This window comes from Colobus angolensis, unplaced genomic scaffold (assembly GCF_000951035.1).
Source record: "Colobus angolensis palliatus isolate OR3802 unplaced genomic scaffold, Cang.pa_1.0 Scaffold13, whole genome shotgun sequence".
Classification (NCBI taxonomy): domain Eukaryota; kingdom Metazoa; phylum Chordata; class Mammalia; order Primates; family Cercopithecidae; genus Colobus; species Colobus angolensis.
Window position 1 is genome coordinate 7,803,262 of NW_012114252.1, and position 18,402 is coordinate 7,821,663.

Consider the following 18,402-nt stretch of genomic DNA (forward strand, 5'->3'; position numbering starts at 1 on the left):
ATCTCTACTAAAAATACAAAAATTAGCTGGGCATGGTGGCACATGGCTATAATTCTAGCTACTCGAAGAGCTGAGGCATGAGAATCGCTTGAACCTTTGAAGGCAGAGGTTGCAGTGAACTGAGATCGTGCCACTGCACTCCAGCCTGGGTGACAGAGTGAGACTCTGCCTCAAGAAAATAAATAAATAAATAAATAAACAAATAAATAAATAAGGCATTGGTTGAAGGGAATGCTATGGCTGGTTAGATCTGGCCAGCCCACTAAAATTTTTTCCACATCGGCAATAAGGCTATTTTGCTTTCTTATCATTTGTATGTTCACTGGAGTAGCACTTTTAATTTCCTTCAAGAACTTTCCCTTTGCAGTCACAACATGGATAACCTTGGCACAAGAAGCATAGCTTTTAGCATATCTTGGCTTTCAATATGCCTTCCTCACTAAGCTTAATCATTTCTAGCTCCAATATGGAGTATGTATTTTAAGTAATAATGTGTGACTCTTTCTTTCACTTGAACACTTAGAGGCCATTTAAAGTTATTAATTGGCCTAATTTCAATATAATTTTGTCTCAGAGAATAGGGAGGCCTGAGGAAGGAGAGAGAGGGGTGACAGCCAGTGAGTGGAGCAGTCAGGCCATGCATGACATTTATTGATTAAGTTTGCGGCATGGTTCATGGTGCCCCAAAACAATTAAAATAGTAATATCAAACATCACTGATCACAAATCATCATAAGAGATATAACAACATTAAATTTTAAAATATTGTGAGAATTACCAAAATGTGACAAAGACACAAAGTTAGCACATGCTGTTGGAAAAATGACTCTGATAGACTTAACATAGGGTTGCCACAAACCTTCAATTTTGAAAAACTGAAGTATCTGCGAAGTACCATATAACAAAGTGCAATAAAACAACCTATGCCTGTACTTATTAACACAACATATCAAGGTACTAATAATGACCTTAGGGCTGAGCCCTGATTTCATCTGCCTGTTTTCTCAATGGACCATTTCTAACATCTGCAACCAATATATACTTCAGTCATTAAAGGAACAATGCACCTAGTATATGTCAGTGATAGATGACCTGGGCTGATGGGGATAAGAGGGAAAATGGCCATTTACACAAACAGGTCATTTCCCTGCTGCATTTCTTCAAGTCAAAGCTGTACTCTTCTGTGTACCCTTGTACACATTTTCACATTACATTCATGGTTACATTCATCAAGCTGCATAAAGATTATTGCAGTGGATGCCAACAGTGTTAGTTACCATAGTTTCTTGGATTGTTACACCATGCCCAAATTTGGAGTTCTGATAAGTCAGAGGATCTTGGAGCATCATCAAAGACAACCCAAAGGAATGTAGTTTCAGAACAAAAGCCAGGTTCTTTCTGACAATGACATGAAAATTACTGAATCTGTCATGTGTTTTTAGTTGAAGTGAGAGGCTCATTTGAAACCAGCCTAGGTGCTGTTGGATGAAGTCAAAGTATTGCTACTCTAATGGCAAAATTACTCAGTACATGGAAGAAAAACTATTATTTTCTTTCCTTATCTAAAGGGACAAACAGGAGTGATGAATGCAGTTAGAAGATATTAATATTCCATTCACCTGACTTCCATATATAAACCCCAAGCATTTCCAGGGTACAATTTATATTATTGTCTGGAGATTTCCCACTTATTTTAATTAGATGCTTAAAAAGAATGGAAAGTTTTGACTCCAGAATAAAAGACATTTATTTCCTTTAGAGACTTATTCTTTTAAATACTTCTTAAAACATAACCATCACAATCACCAGAATTTTTTAAACATGAGAATAAGCCAGACAGAACTTCTCTTTGGTAGTGTTAACACAAAAGGTGTCTGATCTTCATACAAGCAACTTTGTTCACATACACCAAAATGGAGTGACACAAGGAAAGAACCATTTTGCAAAAGGAAACAGGACAAGCGGCCATCAGCTAGATATGTCTTGATTGTTCAGGAAAGTCTGTACAGGAACTTTGATTGGCATCCTACTTGTCTACCTTCTTTCCTACTTTAAAGTGACAGCTCTGATCATTGTTGTCAGTGTTTTCTGACCCCTCAGATTTGGTCTTTGCCTATCATGCCTGATGTGGGCAGTTGGTTCGATTACCCTGACTTGTAGGTGGATTGGTCCTCGATTCAAAAAAATAAAAGCCTAACTGCCCATAGAACCTCCTCTGACTCATCACCCACGCTCACCAAACTGGAGAGGCCCAGAGAAGCAAAGGCTCAGAATGTTGGTGATGCCAGCCAGATGGATTCCAAGTGGCTGATACATAGTGAGGACTCAATTAACTGTCTTGGTGCTTAAGGAGGATCTTAGGATACACTGCGCTTGGTGATCTATGAGATCTGTTCTAAGCCTGAAGATCTTTCAATGTAGGTAAACATATGCCAGCAGTCAAAATCACTGAAAACTGAGCATCTGTATATGAAAATGCTACATTATAACATGATTATTCATCCACATGGATTTTTAAAATACACTCTCCACATACCTGCTTCACTGTGTGAGATGAACAGCATGTTAATATGCACACCCCACCCTCCAAGACCTCAGTGTTTACTTAAACAGGAGAGATTTGCCTCTAATAAAGAAAACTCACGCCATGGAATGATAGAAAGAGATACACGCCACTGCCCTGCTCACTCTAGTGTTCTCAGTTTTTATACATTCCTAGATTATTCTAAATTCTATGGAAATTAAGTTTCATCACACTAAGACCAGAAGAAGAACATTAACCTTCCAGGTGACAATCCTGAAGGGAAATGTTTATTAATTTTCATTGTACTTGGAGACTTCATTAAATGGTTCCTTGTTAAGTCAAGTTTTTGTTCATGAATATCAGCCTTTGGAGACACAATCGCTCTTCTAGTTAACATGTTGGAAAAGATCAACCCATTAGTGGATTCATTCTGCAAATACTTAGGATTGCAAATGGGAAGGGAAAAATTGAGTCCAGAAAGTTAAGGCCAAAATGATTTTGAGTTTAATGATCCAGTTCATGTTCTTAATGTGCTCCATGAGAATAGGCTTTGTAACCTTCTTCAGCTGACGCAAATTAACTGAAGCTCAAAAAACAAAACAAAAGAAAACCCTGCACTACTTAACAATGCAAAGCTGTCCAAGGATGGAAGATTCGAAACAAAAATGGCATTATGGAAGTTACATGATGTCAAAGTTACATGCAAGGAAAGAATATCCAGTACACAGAAGTTTTGTTAGCTCATTGTTTTTAATGTTCACAATTGTACTTTCACAACATTGATTTCATGTTATTCAATGACCCTGATCAAAACTACCTTCCAAAACAGTTTCTTCTCCATTGGCCATTCTAAATCTCTTCTCTGCCTGTAGTTCTTTCTACTTTATTTCTAGTCTCTTTCCCTCCACAGCTCTCCTCTTATCCCCTATTATCTCCATACATTTTATCCTGAATTATAAAACAACAATAAACATCCTTTATCCAGGAAAATGTCATTAACTGTTTCCCATTTTAGTACTATCTCATGTCAAATGACAAAGTTCTATTTCAAAACTTTAGAATATAATATTTGTATTTATTAGACAAACCTTAGGGATTTACCTATTGTGCTAAACATAGAAAAGGGTATTTCATTTTTTATTTGCATTGGAGCAATTCCTTTGAATTATTTATTTGCATAGAATTCCATCATAGAATTTTTAATTTTGTTTTTTTTTTTTTTTACAAGTAACAAAGAATAGGAAAATTTTTCATTGTGGTCTAAATCAATCCATATTTGTTTTTATTTCAGTTGTTTCAATGAAACTGTCTTCCCAAAATTATGGTTCTAAGTTAAAGATATTATTTTACTTCTAATCTTTCAAGCAGTTCTTTGCTATTATTTTTAGCTGTTTGCTATTTTTAGCTGTTGTATGTGTTCTTTCCAAGAGTTCCACTTTTCATTAATGGGGTTGCTCACTGACTGTAGCTAAAAGTACAAATAGAATTACTAAATAGAAATTATTTTGATACCGGGGGACACTAAATACCTTTTAAAGGGTATTTTCTTAGTATAATCCGGTAAGTTGTTTGAGATAAATGAAATGAACATTTCCAATGTAGTAGAAAACAGAATGGATGATAAGTTGGTTGTTAGAAACAGGATGATGGAATAAAAGTGGGGAATTCTGGAAACTCACTATTTAAATTCAAGACACTAAATTTGGAACTTTAGTCCACATGACAAGACTCACACTAGCAGAGTGAAGACAAGAATTGAGACAATTATCCACATGATTCAGACAAAAAATAAAGATCCAAACCCAACAGTTTCGCCTAAATAATCTTGTGTTTGAATATTTTTTTGCCTGAATTTTTTGTCTCAGTTCGCCACTTCATTTTGTTAGGCCAGCTATGAATTTTAAATTATTTTTATGAAAAATTTCAACTTGGGTCTTATCCTTACTCGATGGATTCATTATTTCATATATGAAAACTAACTTATCAGAAGTTCTTCGATCCTATGGCCCTTACAAATTTTGCATTTTTTTCTGAAGCAATATAAAAAATGCTTATGGTGTGTATGCAAGCTGCCGTTTTAATTAACTTTCCTGAATTTCAAACATCTATATTTTACTCTCTTATATGCTTTTAACTAAGGTATAGTAGATGCATTTTTGCTTCAATACTAATTTAAGGTGTAATATTCATTTCTTTAGAGAACATTTTTGTTGTTGTGCATGCCTAGTGTTTTGTACGTTGTATATTGCATTCAGAATATTTTTTTCCTTCTCACCTATCCACAATGCAATGCCGTTCCCATGATGCACCTCTGCTTGCTGTTTACCTGTATGTTAATTCGCTTGAATCCCATTGGCCCACTGCCATCATGTGCTCGCTGCCTGTTATTAAAAGACTCAGTCGACTGCCAAAGCAATGAAGCGACCTCTCGAAGCAACTGTAGACCTGGTACTTTGACCTTTCACCTTTCGCTTTGCATGTAGCTTTTCAGAGAACCATCTGAGATTTGTATTACTTGTAAAATATTGGTTGCGAACAATCATTATTATTAATTTATGGAAAAAATCCAATAAGGTGTTTAGCCATCTCATTCTCATACGTAATCTGTGAAATAAATTAATCCTAACAAATTTTAATACCTTTTCCAAAAGAGTGAAGCAAATTTAAATTATTTGACTCAGAAAATGTTCATTATAATTCTTATTAACCTTTAAATTCAAGAAATTGTCATTTAGTTAAATAAAAGAATAGGTATTAATAATAACACCAATGCTTCCTCCCCCTTAGAATAGTTTAACTCATTTTAAAAGCTGAAGCCATTTTTTTGTTGTTGTTGTTGCTTGATAGTTTTTCTTTTCCTTAGTTGAGATGCTACCGTTTTGGGTTACAGAAATCATGCTTTCGCTCTCAATAACAAATTCTCACTCATTCGACATTGCCGCTGTTTAAATTAAGGTGCATGGCAGAGGCATCTCCTTAGCTGTCATTTTTAAAAAGAATGTTGCAATTGATGATCTCTATGAACACGGAAGTTGTGTTTGCTTTAAGTTAGACATATCTTATCGAATTCTTCATTTCTAGGCCTTTCCCCCTGGTGCTCTTCATCCTTTACCAAAGAGACAAGCACTTGAAAAAAGCAATGGTACCAGTGCGGTCTTTAACCCCAGCGTCTTGCACTACCAGCAGGCTCTCACCAGCGCACAGTTGCAGCAACACGCCGCGTTCATTCCAACAGGTATGTGCCCTTACTGCCCTATGTCCTGTGCCCTTCTGGTCATGTGCTTTCTTCTCATTTCTTTAAGCTGTTTGGTGGCATCTAGTTTGCTTTTGAAGGTATAATACAGTTTGAAATTCAGCGTTGTCCTAGCTATCTAAATGTATTTACCTTACTTTGAATGATAGCTAAAGACTGTTAGGATTCTAAAGCCAAATATTTGATAGATTAAAAAGACAGATTTAACCCATGAGAAGCAGAGAGCAGTTAGGGCTTTTGGTTTCTCGTATTCACACAAGCCCTGTCAAGTTGTTTATGTAAATAAGGTTAGGGTTAGGGTTTTATGTGTGACAGTTTTATGTGTGACAGTTGAAATTTGTCATTAACTCTGAATGACCTAAAAAATAGCAATTCCAGTAAATACTAACCATTGTTTTCTATTTCTATTCAGAGCACTAAAACAATGAGACTATTCAAATTAAAGCAATTCTCTACTCTTATTTTTATATCCATTCTACCTCTTTCTCCATCCTTCTCAACTTTCACCAAGTTCACAAGTATATAGAGCTCTTATCCTCAGTGTCTAAGCCAATGCCTGATACTATTACGTACCATGTGCATTAACTATGATTCCACTAAAAGATCCATTGTAATAGTCATCGAATCTTAGAGTTTAAAGGACTCTTAGTGATCTCCTCATCCAGCTGATCGTTTTACAGATGAGAAAACTGAGGCCCCCTAAATGAGAAGTGACTTTCCAAGGTGCCACAATTGATGAGAAAAAGAACTAAGTTTCCCTGTGACTAATTCCATTTACATCACATTCTACCACCCAGACCTGCCTCTATATACACATACCACAGAGTTCTCCTGAAAGAAAGAAAAAAGCAAAGTGAATTTTTGAATAAGTGACCCCAAAAAGTCAGATAAAAGTAAAAAAACAAAAGTATAAAGCATGTCATCCCTCCCCCATTTGCACCAACATCTCTAACCACAGACACACACACGCACACCATATGCAAAGATAGTCACCATAATTGACTTCGGTTTTCACCTTATAGTCAATGTTAGAAGCAGGTGATAACTTAAGCCCTGGTGGGAAGACCATCCATTGAGTTCTTTGTGAGTCAAAATTCTTCAGCCCACAACAGTGAAATGAAGGTAAATATAAATGAATAACAATTCTAACAAAAAGAGTTTTTTGATTCAAATCCATAAATTTGAACTTTTCCAGCTTATTATCCATTTCCTTAAATCCCATAGCTTATCAGAGTTAACATTAGAGGGAGGTAAAATATTTCTGTGATATTCTTTGTATAAAATCTACACTTTGAAACGGATTAGTAACCTGTGAACAATACATATTTTAGTTAAGATATAAATTATGTGAGCAAAGTGGTTTTCAGTGTTTACTTTTCTTATGTTAGTTTTGAACCTATCTTAAATTCACAGACTTGTAGAAGAAATCTCTAATGCAGTATTTATTAGGGGTTCACTCTTGCCCCATTACAGCTTTAATTAGTGACATCCCATTGCTGTTACAGCATAGCAGTGTTTTAACATGTAATCTGCTTGAGATAACACATTTGTAAAATAATTACTAAAAGGTAAACTTACGTTAATGTCCTGTGTGGTTACTACAAAGTGTCTCATTGTAGACCTCTTGGCCACTAGATATTTTAAGATAAAAAAAAAATTAAGGAAGAATATACTGAGGGGAAAAATGTAAAAGGAGAAGCCTGTTTCTGAAGTATGTATGTTACTGCCATTACCATGTCCTGGGAATACCTATGGAGCTCTGGTGCTAAGCCTGCCAAAAGACCCGGAAGCCCTCCAGCACATGTTTAATTCTCCAACCCAATAATGACTGATTTGTTAAATCACTGAAAGAATCATCACTTTAAAATATTTCACCTGGAAGCCTTTTAAACATTCCCAAAGCAAGGATAAACAACATCCGTTATGCAATGACCTGATTTTTATTGATGAAATGAATTGCATGAAGGACCCATACAGCTGCATTGGCGCTGTGGTTGTGTACTTCCGCCCTCTGGTGGATTCCTTAGGAACAGCTTAAGTGTGTCTGGCAACCCTCAATACAGTGGGCTTTGGAAGCCAAAAAGTGGGTCCTAGCACACCAATGCAGTGACTAGAAGGGTTTCCATTTCTTACAAGACATGAATATCAGAGTGAACAAACATGTGGATCTAGTGTTCTGAAATGGTATTTCAACTGCTAAGAATTTTCACATTTCTCTTAAATGAGGAAAGAGAAAATAATTTTATTAAAAGGAAATTAAAATAATCTGTAACCCACTTAAACCCATACCAGGAATTTTATTGTTCATTTTAGCTCAAGTTTTTGTTTCTGATTTTCTTTCTTATAAACCACATTTTCAACTTTATTTCTAAAATGATAAAGATAATAATCACTCATTGTTCATCACTGTTGATTTGAAACCTCTGCAAATCAAGTGAAGATGTTCAAAAATAATTCTTATAACTTGGTACATAGAGGACCCATTACTTTTAAATGAACAGATTTTGATTTTTCTATAAACGTTTTACGTAAACATAAATATAGAACAAAAAAGCATTTTGTGTTTTCCTGAAGGTTGCCCTTGATCAAAAACCATTCATAGTTAAAGCTTTTGATATGATACTAAAATTCTCCCATTGACACAATGTGAATTTGGATTTTGGGAATTCTGCCTCCAGTTTGCAAAGATATTAATATAAAATGTTATGCAAAATATGAGAGTCTTCTCCCAAACCATGCTAAGATCATTATTGCCCTAGTTGATGCCCTAGTACATTTGCCGTGGGTGGAAGTTTTCTTATTTTTTTTTTCTTTTTTGATTGGGATTATTTTAACCAAGTAGTTAGACTTTTTCTTTTCTATGTTAGGAAAGTGGCAAAACCACACACACTTACAAAAATAGCAGCATAATAATTCTTGGCATTTCTCTGACAGGTTTATTCTAAGTTACTGTAAGTGTTCTTATAGACATTATCTCATTATTCTTCAAGATGTTGCAGTTCTGTTAGTGGCAGGCATGGTTATTTGCATTTTGCAGATGGAAAAACTGAGGCTGTGTCTACACTGCAAAGTGGAATACATAATTAATGGAACTACCCAGATAATTCTGGCTCACAGATATGACAGCTGAAATATTTGTGCAGCTGAAGCAGAAAACATTTGAGAAGTCTTTGTTCATAGAATTAGTGCCTTAGTGAAATGCTTCAACTGATCAGAACAAAGGCAACCCACAGAATCCTTCCTTGATTTATTTCATTATATTGAAAGTACAGAATAAGTAGAACAGGGGACAGTGTCCAGATATGGCCTAATGATGAGAAATGTGTAAATGTTACATCAGATTGTCACATGACTTGGTGAAAGATTGATCAGTGTTTAGTGGCATCTATATCTGCATAAGCACAACAACATTTATTCCATTCAATTCAGCAAACATACCTTGAACCCATAGTATGTTCTGGGTTCCAGAGCCAGTAATGAGAATACAAAAGAGTTCATAATGAGGTGAAAACCAAATATTGTGCAGAGGATGAAACAGTACCTGAGGGTCTGGGCAAAGCTATTCGAGAGTGAAGGAGAGGGGACAATGAATTCTGCCTCCAGCATGTGCACCAGGTGGTGGTTACGAAGGATATGGAGAAAGAAGACTTTCCGAAGTAGGAGAAGTTTGCCTAGGAGTTTAAAGAGAAGCTAGATTTTGTCAGAGGGGGAAAAGCATCCCAGTTGGGACGTGGGAAGAGTGTACTTGAAGAATAGAAAATTGTCCATCATAGCTATAACATAAAGTATATACACGGTGTATGCAGAGAGTAGAGGATGGGAGTGTTACACAAAGGCAGAGATGTGGCATTGAGTAAGGGAGCCACACATGCATAAGCTATGCATTTCCAATATTCACAGCATTATTAGGCCACTTAGAGAGAGAGGCTCATGGAATTAATTTGGTTAAGGATTTCAGCCACATCCAGGACTGAAGCCAAAGTGACATGACTGATCCTAGCCCAGTGCGGCTGTGGGAGCTGTGGATTATTTGCAGTACCATTTATATTCACATGCATGGCACAGCAAAGCTCTCCAAGAGACCCTCCGCTCCACATTTGAATGAAAGAAAAATAAGAGGGCTTTTTTTTTTTTTTTTTTTTTTTTAGAGTCTTACTCTGTCACCCAGGCTGGAGTGCAGTGGTGTGATCTTGGCTCACTGCAACTTCCGCCTCCCAGGTTCAAGTGATTCTCCTGCCTCAGCCTCCTGAGTAGCTGGGGTTACAGGCGTCTGCCATCGCACCCGCCTAATTTTTTTTGTATTTTTCGTAGAGACAGGGTTTTACCATCTTGGCCAGACCGTTCTTGATCTCCTTGACCTTTTGATCCACCTGCCTCGGCCTTCCAAAGTGCTGGGATTACAGGCGTGAGCCACTGCACCCGGCCAGGTGTAACTTTGAATCCATCCATGGTTGACTCTAAAACGGATCAATTCACAAACTAGGTATTTTATTACATTTTAGAAACAAATCACTCCCAGCACACTTCTTACTAATGACAGAGAACATTCATTCAACACGTTGACCACCTACTATGTGCCCCATAGACCTAGACATACAAGATCTCTACTCTCCCAGAGTTTACAAGAAAGGGGAAAAGGTCAATGTTCAACAAATATCCATAGAAATATACAATTAGAATTTATTTATTTATTTTGAGATGGAGTCTTGCACTGTAGCCCAGGCTGGAGTGCAGTGGTGCGATCTTTGCTCACTACAACCTCCACCTCCTGGGTTCAAGTGATTCTCCTGCCTCAGCCTCCTGAGTAGCTGGGATTACAGGTGCGCACCACCATGCCCACCTAAATTTTGTATTTTGTATTTTTAGTAGAGATGGGGTTTCACCGTGTTGAGCAGGCTGGTCTTGAACTCCTGACCTCAGGTGATCCACCCGCCTCGGCCTCCCAAAGTTTTTGGATTACAGGTGTGAGCCACCGTGCTCGGCCATTTTTTTATGAGTACAGGTTGAGTACCCCTTGATCCAAAATGCTTGGGACCAGAAATATTTCAGATTTTGGATTTTTTTTTTCAGATTTTAGAATATTTGGGTAACATTAACTAGTTGAGCCCCCAAATTTGAAACCCTGAAATCTGAAATGCTCCAAAAAGCATTTTCTTTGAGGGGCACGTTAGCACTCGAAAAGTTTCGGATTTTAGAGCATTTTGGATTCAGATTTTCAGACTTGGAATGCTCAACCTGTACTATGAATGAAAAAGTAGAGTTCAGTGAGATTAAAAATAGAAACTGACTTGATGGCATGGGGAGGTAGGTAAAATAACAACTGAGCATTTTCTAAAAAAGTGACATATACCCTGAGATCTGGAAGATGAAAAGAGTGAGGTGAAGATTATTCTAGGCCAAGGGGAAGCTCAAAAATAGGACAGATGTGTAATGTGTTCAGTTCAAAGAAAAGAAAAATTAATCTGTCTGTATCATGGTGCCAGGGAAGAGAGGTGTAGGATGGCCTGGGGAGGTAGTCAGAGACTAGACCACAGGGGACCTTTATACTAAAAGCAGTGAGAAACCACTGAATGGTTTCCAGCGGAGGAGTGGCCAGGCCTGCATTTGGAAAGATCTACTCTGCCAGCAGCTGGAGAATGAACTAAGGAGGGATGAGAATGGAAGCAGGAAGACCACGTAGGATGTTATCACATAGCCCAGCCTAGAGATAATGGTGACCAGGACTTCAGATGTGGCAGTTGTGACGGACAAACAGACTGCAAGCTGCATGCTAGAAGCAGGATTGCTTTGGCTGATTGGTGAGCTGGACCTGGGAAGTTCACAAGGGGAAGGGGTATCAGGCGTAACTTTCAGTTCAGACTAGAGCTCTACTTAGATGGTGATGCCCATCAGGTATCTCCTGAGGTGCAGAAAGTTTCTCCCATCCAAGTCCTAACCAGGCCCGACCCTGCTTAGCTTCCGAGATCAGATGAGATCAGGCGCTTTCAGGGTGGTGTGGCCACAGACCGAGGTGTAGAAAGTTTCTGTGAAAAGATCAAAGTTCGGCTCTGTTCCATTTGATACTCTTATGAGACATCCAAGCAGAGAGTTGAGGGGGACATTTAGAGGAAAGGACCTGGAACTTTGAGAAGAAATCTGCATGGGATACACAAACATGGAAGCTCCTGGAATCCAAACCCATGAAGTGAATGATACACCACAGGAAATGTAGCATAGATGAAAAGGACCCATGGCTGAGTCCTGAGGAACTCCAGCATAGAGAGAGTGAGTTCAGGGAAGGAAGGTCGTTCAGCAAAGTAGACCAAGGGACTTGCCAGAAAGAAAAATGTGTGCGTGTGTGTGTGTGTGTGATCAAAAATCTAAGGGAAGACAGTGGCTTCCGATGGAGGGAAGGGCGGAGTGCTGAATGCTGCTGAGAATCAGGAACAGTGAGGTGAGGATGGGAGAGTTCCTGCTGGCTGCAGCAATATGGGATTTTTCTGGTGATTGGCATTCACAATTTAAGTGCAGAAGTCAAATGAAAGCCAAATCGAAGAGGAATGAAGACTCAGTAGGGATAGGGAAGTAAACATTTATGTGCACGTAGATTTCCAGAAGTTTGATTGTGAAGATGAGAGAATAGGGCTGGAGAAAGGTTTAAGTTGGATGTACTGGCACACATTTGTTGAAGACTATGACTGTAGCCCAGTTAAATAGCCCCCTTTCCTGACTAGGTCATGTTAGCTTGATCAAAATGTAGTTCAGGCAAAAAGCTGCCCTCCAGCGTAAACAGCTCCACAGAGAATAAAGACCTAATATCTCAGAAGTCAGTTCTGAAACTCTGAGAGGGCATTCCTATATTCACAAGAAACTACTTCTCAGGCACCTACATGACACCCAGTCTTCAGTGATCTAAATCCATGTATTACTTTTTTTTCATGGAACTGAACCAGTAGCAGATAATTCCCCCAAAGCTTTCAATACAGTTTTCTTTCAGTTCTCCACAACATGCATGAATATAATATTCATGGTCAGAGTTTCCTGATGCGTGTATGTTAATTATGATCACCACAAGTAAGACAGCTATTTCTAAGAAAGGGTTGAAATCGCCCCTCCCACCTCCTACCTCCTCACTCAGACACCAACTTGAGATTTCCTAGTTTTGCCAGAAATCCTCCTCAGGGATCACCTTGTAGTAGTCATGACAAAATTCCTTAGCCCCGGTCCTAACTCAGCTGCAACTCTGCACTATTTTGCTTCTACAGTGTTTAGGCTTTATTGCCAGGCACTACTCCTTTATCATAATGAATCTTACAACAGAGAGAAGACCATGTGCTCATACAGGTCATTCCTTGTAAGAACCTCAATCTTCCTAGGTGATTGGGCTTTCAAGCAGTAATCTAAAATTCACCCATCCTGCCCTGCAAGTTTCAGATTTGGAGAATATCTTAAATCTTAAATACTGTTCTTATTTTCATACCATTGTTGACACAAAACATTTACAGTCAAACAAACAAGTAAACTTTTAATGTGGGAATTTCAGTGTATTCTAGTGAATATAAAAGATGACCTGGATTTAGGAAGAGAATTCTATTTCTACCCTTCCCCTTGACCCACACCATGCATGACCTTGGAGGAGTTACTATGCCTCAGATTTTTCATCTGTAAAATACCTACTTCCTACCTTGGAGGATTAACTTGATAATGTCTGTAAAATACTTTGAGGCCTTAGAGGAAGGACACCACAGCATTATCACATGTCATTAGAATCATGTCGATGCATATGAATAGAAAGTGTGGACAGTGGTCTAAGGAGTGAGCTTGGAATAATATTGGCTTAAAATAAGTCTGATATATTTGTGTCTGTACTGACAATGTGAATGGCCCTAAAAGACTGTGTTAACTAACCCTACTTATTTCTGGTTGTGCTTCAATCTCACTTTGAATGTTAACTCTAAACCGCTAACCTGTTTCTTTCCCTTTATTCACTTTTTCCACCCACCATTGCATGACATCAGGGTCAGTTTTGTGCATGACACCCGCTACCAGTATTGGTAGGTTTCAACCTTTTTTATTTGTCTTTTATATGATGTACAATACCTTCACTTGCTTGAAATTTATTTCAGAGATGGTAGAAATGCTACAGGAAATAGTAGATTTGAAGGCTTATTTGGCTTTAGAGTTAACATATAGGTTTTTAAAAATGTACGTATATATTTAAGAAAATGATGGTTTTAATGTGACCTCTTGTGTTAGAACAATCACTACAAAAACATAAAGCCACAAGTACGAGTCTGCTTTTTAATGATTTGTGTTTTGTTTCTCTTTATAGTTTATATGGTATAGCATAAGGAACAGAGCTTACTCTATCAGCGAGGCAGGCTAATTTCATCAATGTTTGAAAGTTTCATAGTGGTGTGCCTTTATCTCCTCTTTGCTGTGTGTTAGAGCGATCAGAGTTTCCCAGAAGTATTCATTTTTTACAAATTATAAATGGATGTATTTTGAAACCGAATGTCTGAGCTTCTTAATTATCTTTTCTAATTTTAAGTGTTGATTTATTTGGCCTGATTTTTCTGGACCTCAGCATTCCCTTAGCCATTCAATTTTAATAGCAGATAGCTGTCTTGACATCCACGAATGCCTTGGTACAAATGTCTGTCTTTAAGACATGTGGATTAGATCTACTTAGAGTCAAGAAAAAGAAACATTGCAAATTTTGCCTGGCTATTTCAGAGTAACTGTGTTAGAATTTGCATCAAGGCTATGATGTTTGCTCCATCGTTTATTGATTCAAATAAACCACAACCCACAGCAGTTCCATTTCATGTAAGCAGTTCCAAACTGAAAAAAAAAAATTCAATTTCACCATAATTCCAAAGAACATCCTATCCCAAATTAGGCCGCCATATGGAGAGTTGGATGTCTCAGAATTTATGATTAAAAGTGATGAACACATATTCTTGCTTCATCAGACATCACCTTTCACAACTTTAGAAACAACCATTATTACATACACCGTATACTCTGAATTGGGAATGGATCTATTGTTAGAAGTAAAATGTTTATAAATACATCAACCAAAGTAATCTGCTTTGGCCTTTCTGGGAATCACTGATTATGTTTTAAAACTTCCTTTAATTGTACTTGTAATAAGCTATTTTCCCTTTTTTATTTCTCTCCCATGCTTCCTTGCTTTGCATTGTGATTGCATGCCATCTGCTGGTTTAACCCATGATGGCTTGCTGCTCTGATATTCACCATGCCAAAATACCACTTCTATTACCATAATGCTACACCCTCCTGTTCATTGCTCCCATGGTTCCCCTCCTGAAAGTACCCATGATGCACAGCGCTACGTCCGCCACTGTCTCTGCAGCAACAACTCCTGCAACAAGTGTCCCCTTCGCAGCAACAGCCACAGCCAATCAGGTTTGCTCCTTTTAAAGCTTTCTTTCACAAATCCCAAACTCTAAATGAGTGCTGATATTTAAAAAAAAAATTCTCGGTGAGAATTTTTTTTTCATGTTTATCCATCAAATTTTATTTTTTTAATTAGTTTATAGCAAGCATTTACAGACAGGTTGCACTTATTTAGAGTTAACATTTACTGCAAATAATGATGTAGCTATGTTTTGTGTTGCACTGTTTGTTTTCGTACCTAATATTGTGTAATTAACCTGACAGGCTTAAATTCCTTTTAGTACAGCATTACCTATCCAGTGGTTTGTGAATGGCCACATAAAAATCGTAGACGCGCACCCATGGGTGCTTCAAAACTGGCTCTATTTTAATTCGGTTCATTCAGACTCCATCATCTGTGTGGAGGAAGAAATTCTCCTCTTAGAAAGTCTTCCCTTTGGCCTAAGTGTCGTATTTGAGGTCTGAATAATTCTTATGATCACTTGACCTCGGTCTTAGGTTCTGCCAAACTCACTTGGCTCCCACTTCACAATCTGCTCCAATACTGGCCTAAGAGCCAAACCATCCGGAATGAAGAGTCATGGGTGCCGCTGAACTCACAAAGGCTGGATATAACTGATGAGGAGCGTTTAACTCTGTTGGTTTAATGCATGTGCCAGTGAGACCATGGATGTACTATTTCGTAGTGACAGCCAGCTGCTATTTCCTACTCTGCGGTCACAAGCTGACTGTATTCCTGACCCTAGCCTCCCAATTTGCAAACATGTGCTTCTAGCCACAAGGAGACAGCGTGAGGGTGAATGAGCAGAAACTCACCTCGCCTGGGAAAATACTTTATTGCGCATGCCCTACCTTCACAGTAGAACAATTTTGGTTTGGTTTTTAGTTTTGTTTCATGGGTTTTTAAAAATAAAATCAGCTCTGCTAATAAAAGATGACAAGGGATAAAAGAAACTAGGGGAAATCGTGTTGGGGGATCATGGCAGTCCCAGCCTGCATTCTGCAGGCTGGGAGGGCTGAGTCATGCTGCTTTCCACGTTCAAGTGAATCCACAATTCCAGCTCTGCAGGTTTCATCTCTACAAAGAGAGGCGTGAGTGGACAGGAATGCAGGAATAAAAGTTAAACCCCATGGCAGTGCTGACTGTGCCCTCAGCATTGTGACAGAGCAGGAGAGAGCAGAGAGTGGGGGAGGGAGGAGAGGCTGAACAGCAGTGCAGAGGCAGGCGTCAATCAACTGTGGACGATTCTTCAGCAGTTCACTCCCACCTCTAAAATGCCAACCTGTCCTCCGAGGAAAGCCAATCCAGCTTCGAAACAAACAGAACAAAGAGCAGGCAAGGATGAGTTCTTTAGCTGGGAAGATGATGATGATTATGATGATGATGATTTACTGTGGGATGGGAGAAGGGAGAGAGACTGCATCTTTCCATTATTAGGTCTAAAGCTCTTCTCAATCATTCATTCTCAATACGGAAGCTGGATACCTGTTTCTTTCAAGTCTTAAGTCCTGCCTCCTTGAACTATGTTTAGTGATTTTTGACCCAATCTTTGTTATAAAGTGCTTTTATAAGAAAACAAGTTTGGACTGAGTGCAGCGCGTCATGCTTGTAATCCCAGCACTTTGGGAGGCCGAGGGAGGAGCATCACTTGAGCCCAGGAGTTGGAGACCACCCTGAGCAACATGGTAAAATCTGGTCCGTACAAAAATACGAAAAAAAAAAATAGCCAGCATGATGCCATACACCTGTAGTCCCAGCTACTTGGGAGGCTGAGGTGGGAGGATTGCCTGAGCCCAGGGAAGTTGAGGCTGCAGTGAGCCATGATCATGCCACTGCACTTTAGCCTGGGTGACAGAGTGAGACCCTGTCTCAAAATAAAATACAAGTTTGAAGTATAATATAGTAGTATTTGTTACAGTGAAATTCTATATGGTAAGTTTAGCCTTTTGGGCACTTAGAGATCTTTTTTAAGAAAGGAAAAGAAGCCAAGATAAAGAAACACTTTGGAGTTGTAGGATAAATTATTTTATCATGATAAATATTTGACCATGTATCATATATATCGTTCAAGCCTAGTGATTCTTTGGCTCCGTTTGGTAGAAAAAAACTTTGAGAGATTCCATATGTATATTCAAGTTTCTCTCTTTCTCTCTCTCTCTGTGTGTGTGTGTGTGTGTGTGTGTGTGTAGGGAGGCAGAGGTTGGAAGCATGGAATAATCAGAAGCTAAAATACATCACTTTCAGGCAGGGTGTGAATGGAAAAGGAAATACATTGAAGTTTCAACTTCTTTAATTGCAAGCGTAGCTGAAGTTTCATTTCAATGTAATCCAAAGAAATATAATTAAAGAAGTGCCTGACAGTAGCTTCAAGAATCCTATATTCTGTGTTTTGCAGTTTATCAGATGTAGTAGTTGCTGCTGGATTGCACTTAAATGATGAAGAGAAATCCTTTAGCAGCTTTTGATGCAAGTCTGCTTGCACATGAAAAACATGAAAAAATAAATTATAGTGAACACAAATTTCCAGATATGATATTCTTTACGTATTTTCAATAAGTTTCAAAGAGCAAAGCATCGACAAAAGACCTTGGCAATTATTTTAACATCCAATCGTAGGAAACCCAGAGCTTATTAATGACTGAAAAAACAAGTTATCATCTTGTTAAGATTTCACTCTTTAAACTCAAATAGAATCATACCCATGTGGATTATGTAAGTCATTTAAACATAATGAATCTCAGTTTCCTCATTTGTGAAAGGAGGAGTAGAACTAGATGCCCCTGGAGTCCCTCTCAGCTCTGAGATTCAGTGAACCAAAGGTTCAGTGACTATTGTTTTAGGCCCAAAGCATGAGAGTACAAAGATAAACACAAACAGAATGGAAAGTGGAACTAATGATCCCAGAGTTCAGTGACTGATAAGCACCCTGCCTTCTTTTCTGTCTTTAACACAAAATGTAGTTGGATTTTGACAGATTTTTTGTTAATTTGATCAATTCAGACTGTCAGTTCAAATATTTAAAAATCTCATAGGCATTTGTAATTAGATACAAATCATTTATTGAGGAAGGAGGATAGATTTAAACATCCCATGACAGCTTCTTAGGTCCAGTGCAATTTACACGTTACCCCATGGTGAGCCAAGCTGAACAAGCCGCTCTATCCTCAGGCTGAATCAAGGTGCCACCAATAAAAGTTTTCACTGAACTTGGACTGGTGGTTT

The 18,402-nt window shown here is 38.2% G+C and overlaps 1 protein-coding gene across 3 annotated transcripts in view; it reads left to right on the forward strand.

The window, feature by feature from the left end:
- Positions 1–18,402, forward strand: part of MBNL2 (muscleblind-like splicing regulator 2) — a 174,396-nt gene that overhangs the window by 131,572 nt on the left and 24,422 nt on the right. The window contains exons 6-8 of one of the 3 annotated variants that reach the window (XM_011933807.1): positions 5,606–5,759; positions 13,775–13,810; positions 15,094–15,188. In XM_011933807.1, coding sequence (XP_011789197.1) covers positions 5,606–5,759; positions 13,775–13,810; positions 15,094–15,188 — 285 coding nt within the window. The remainder of the gene's footprint in view (positions 1–5,605; positions 5,760–13,774; positions 13,811–15,093; positions 15,189–18,402) is intronic. The other 2 variants (XM_011933806.1, XM_011933808.1) reach the window with 2 other exon arrangements.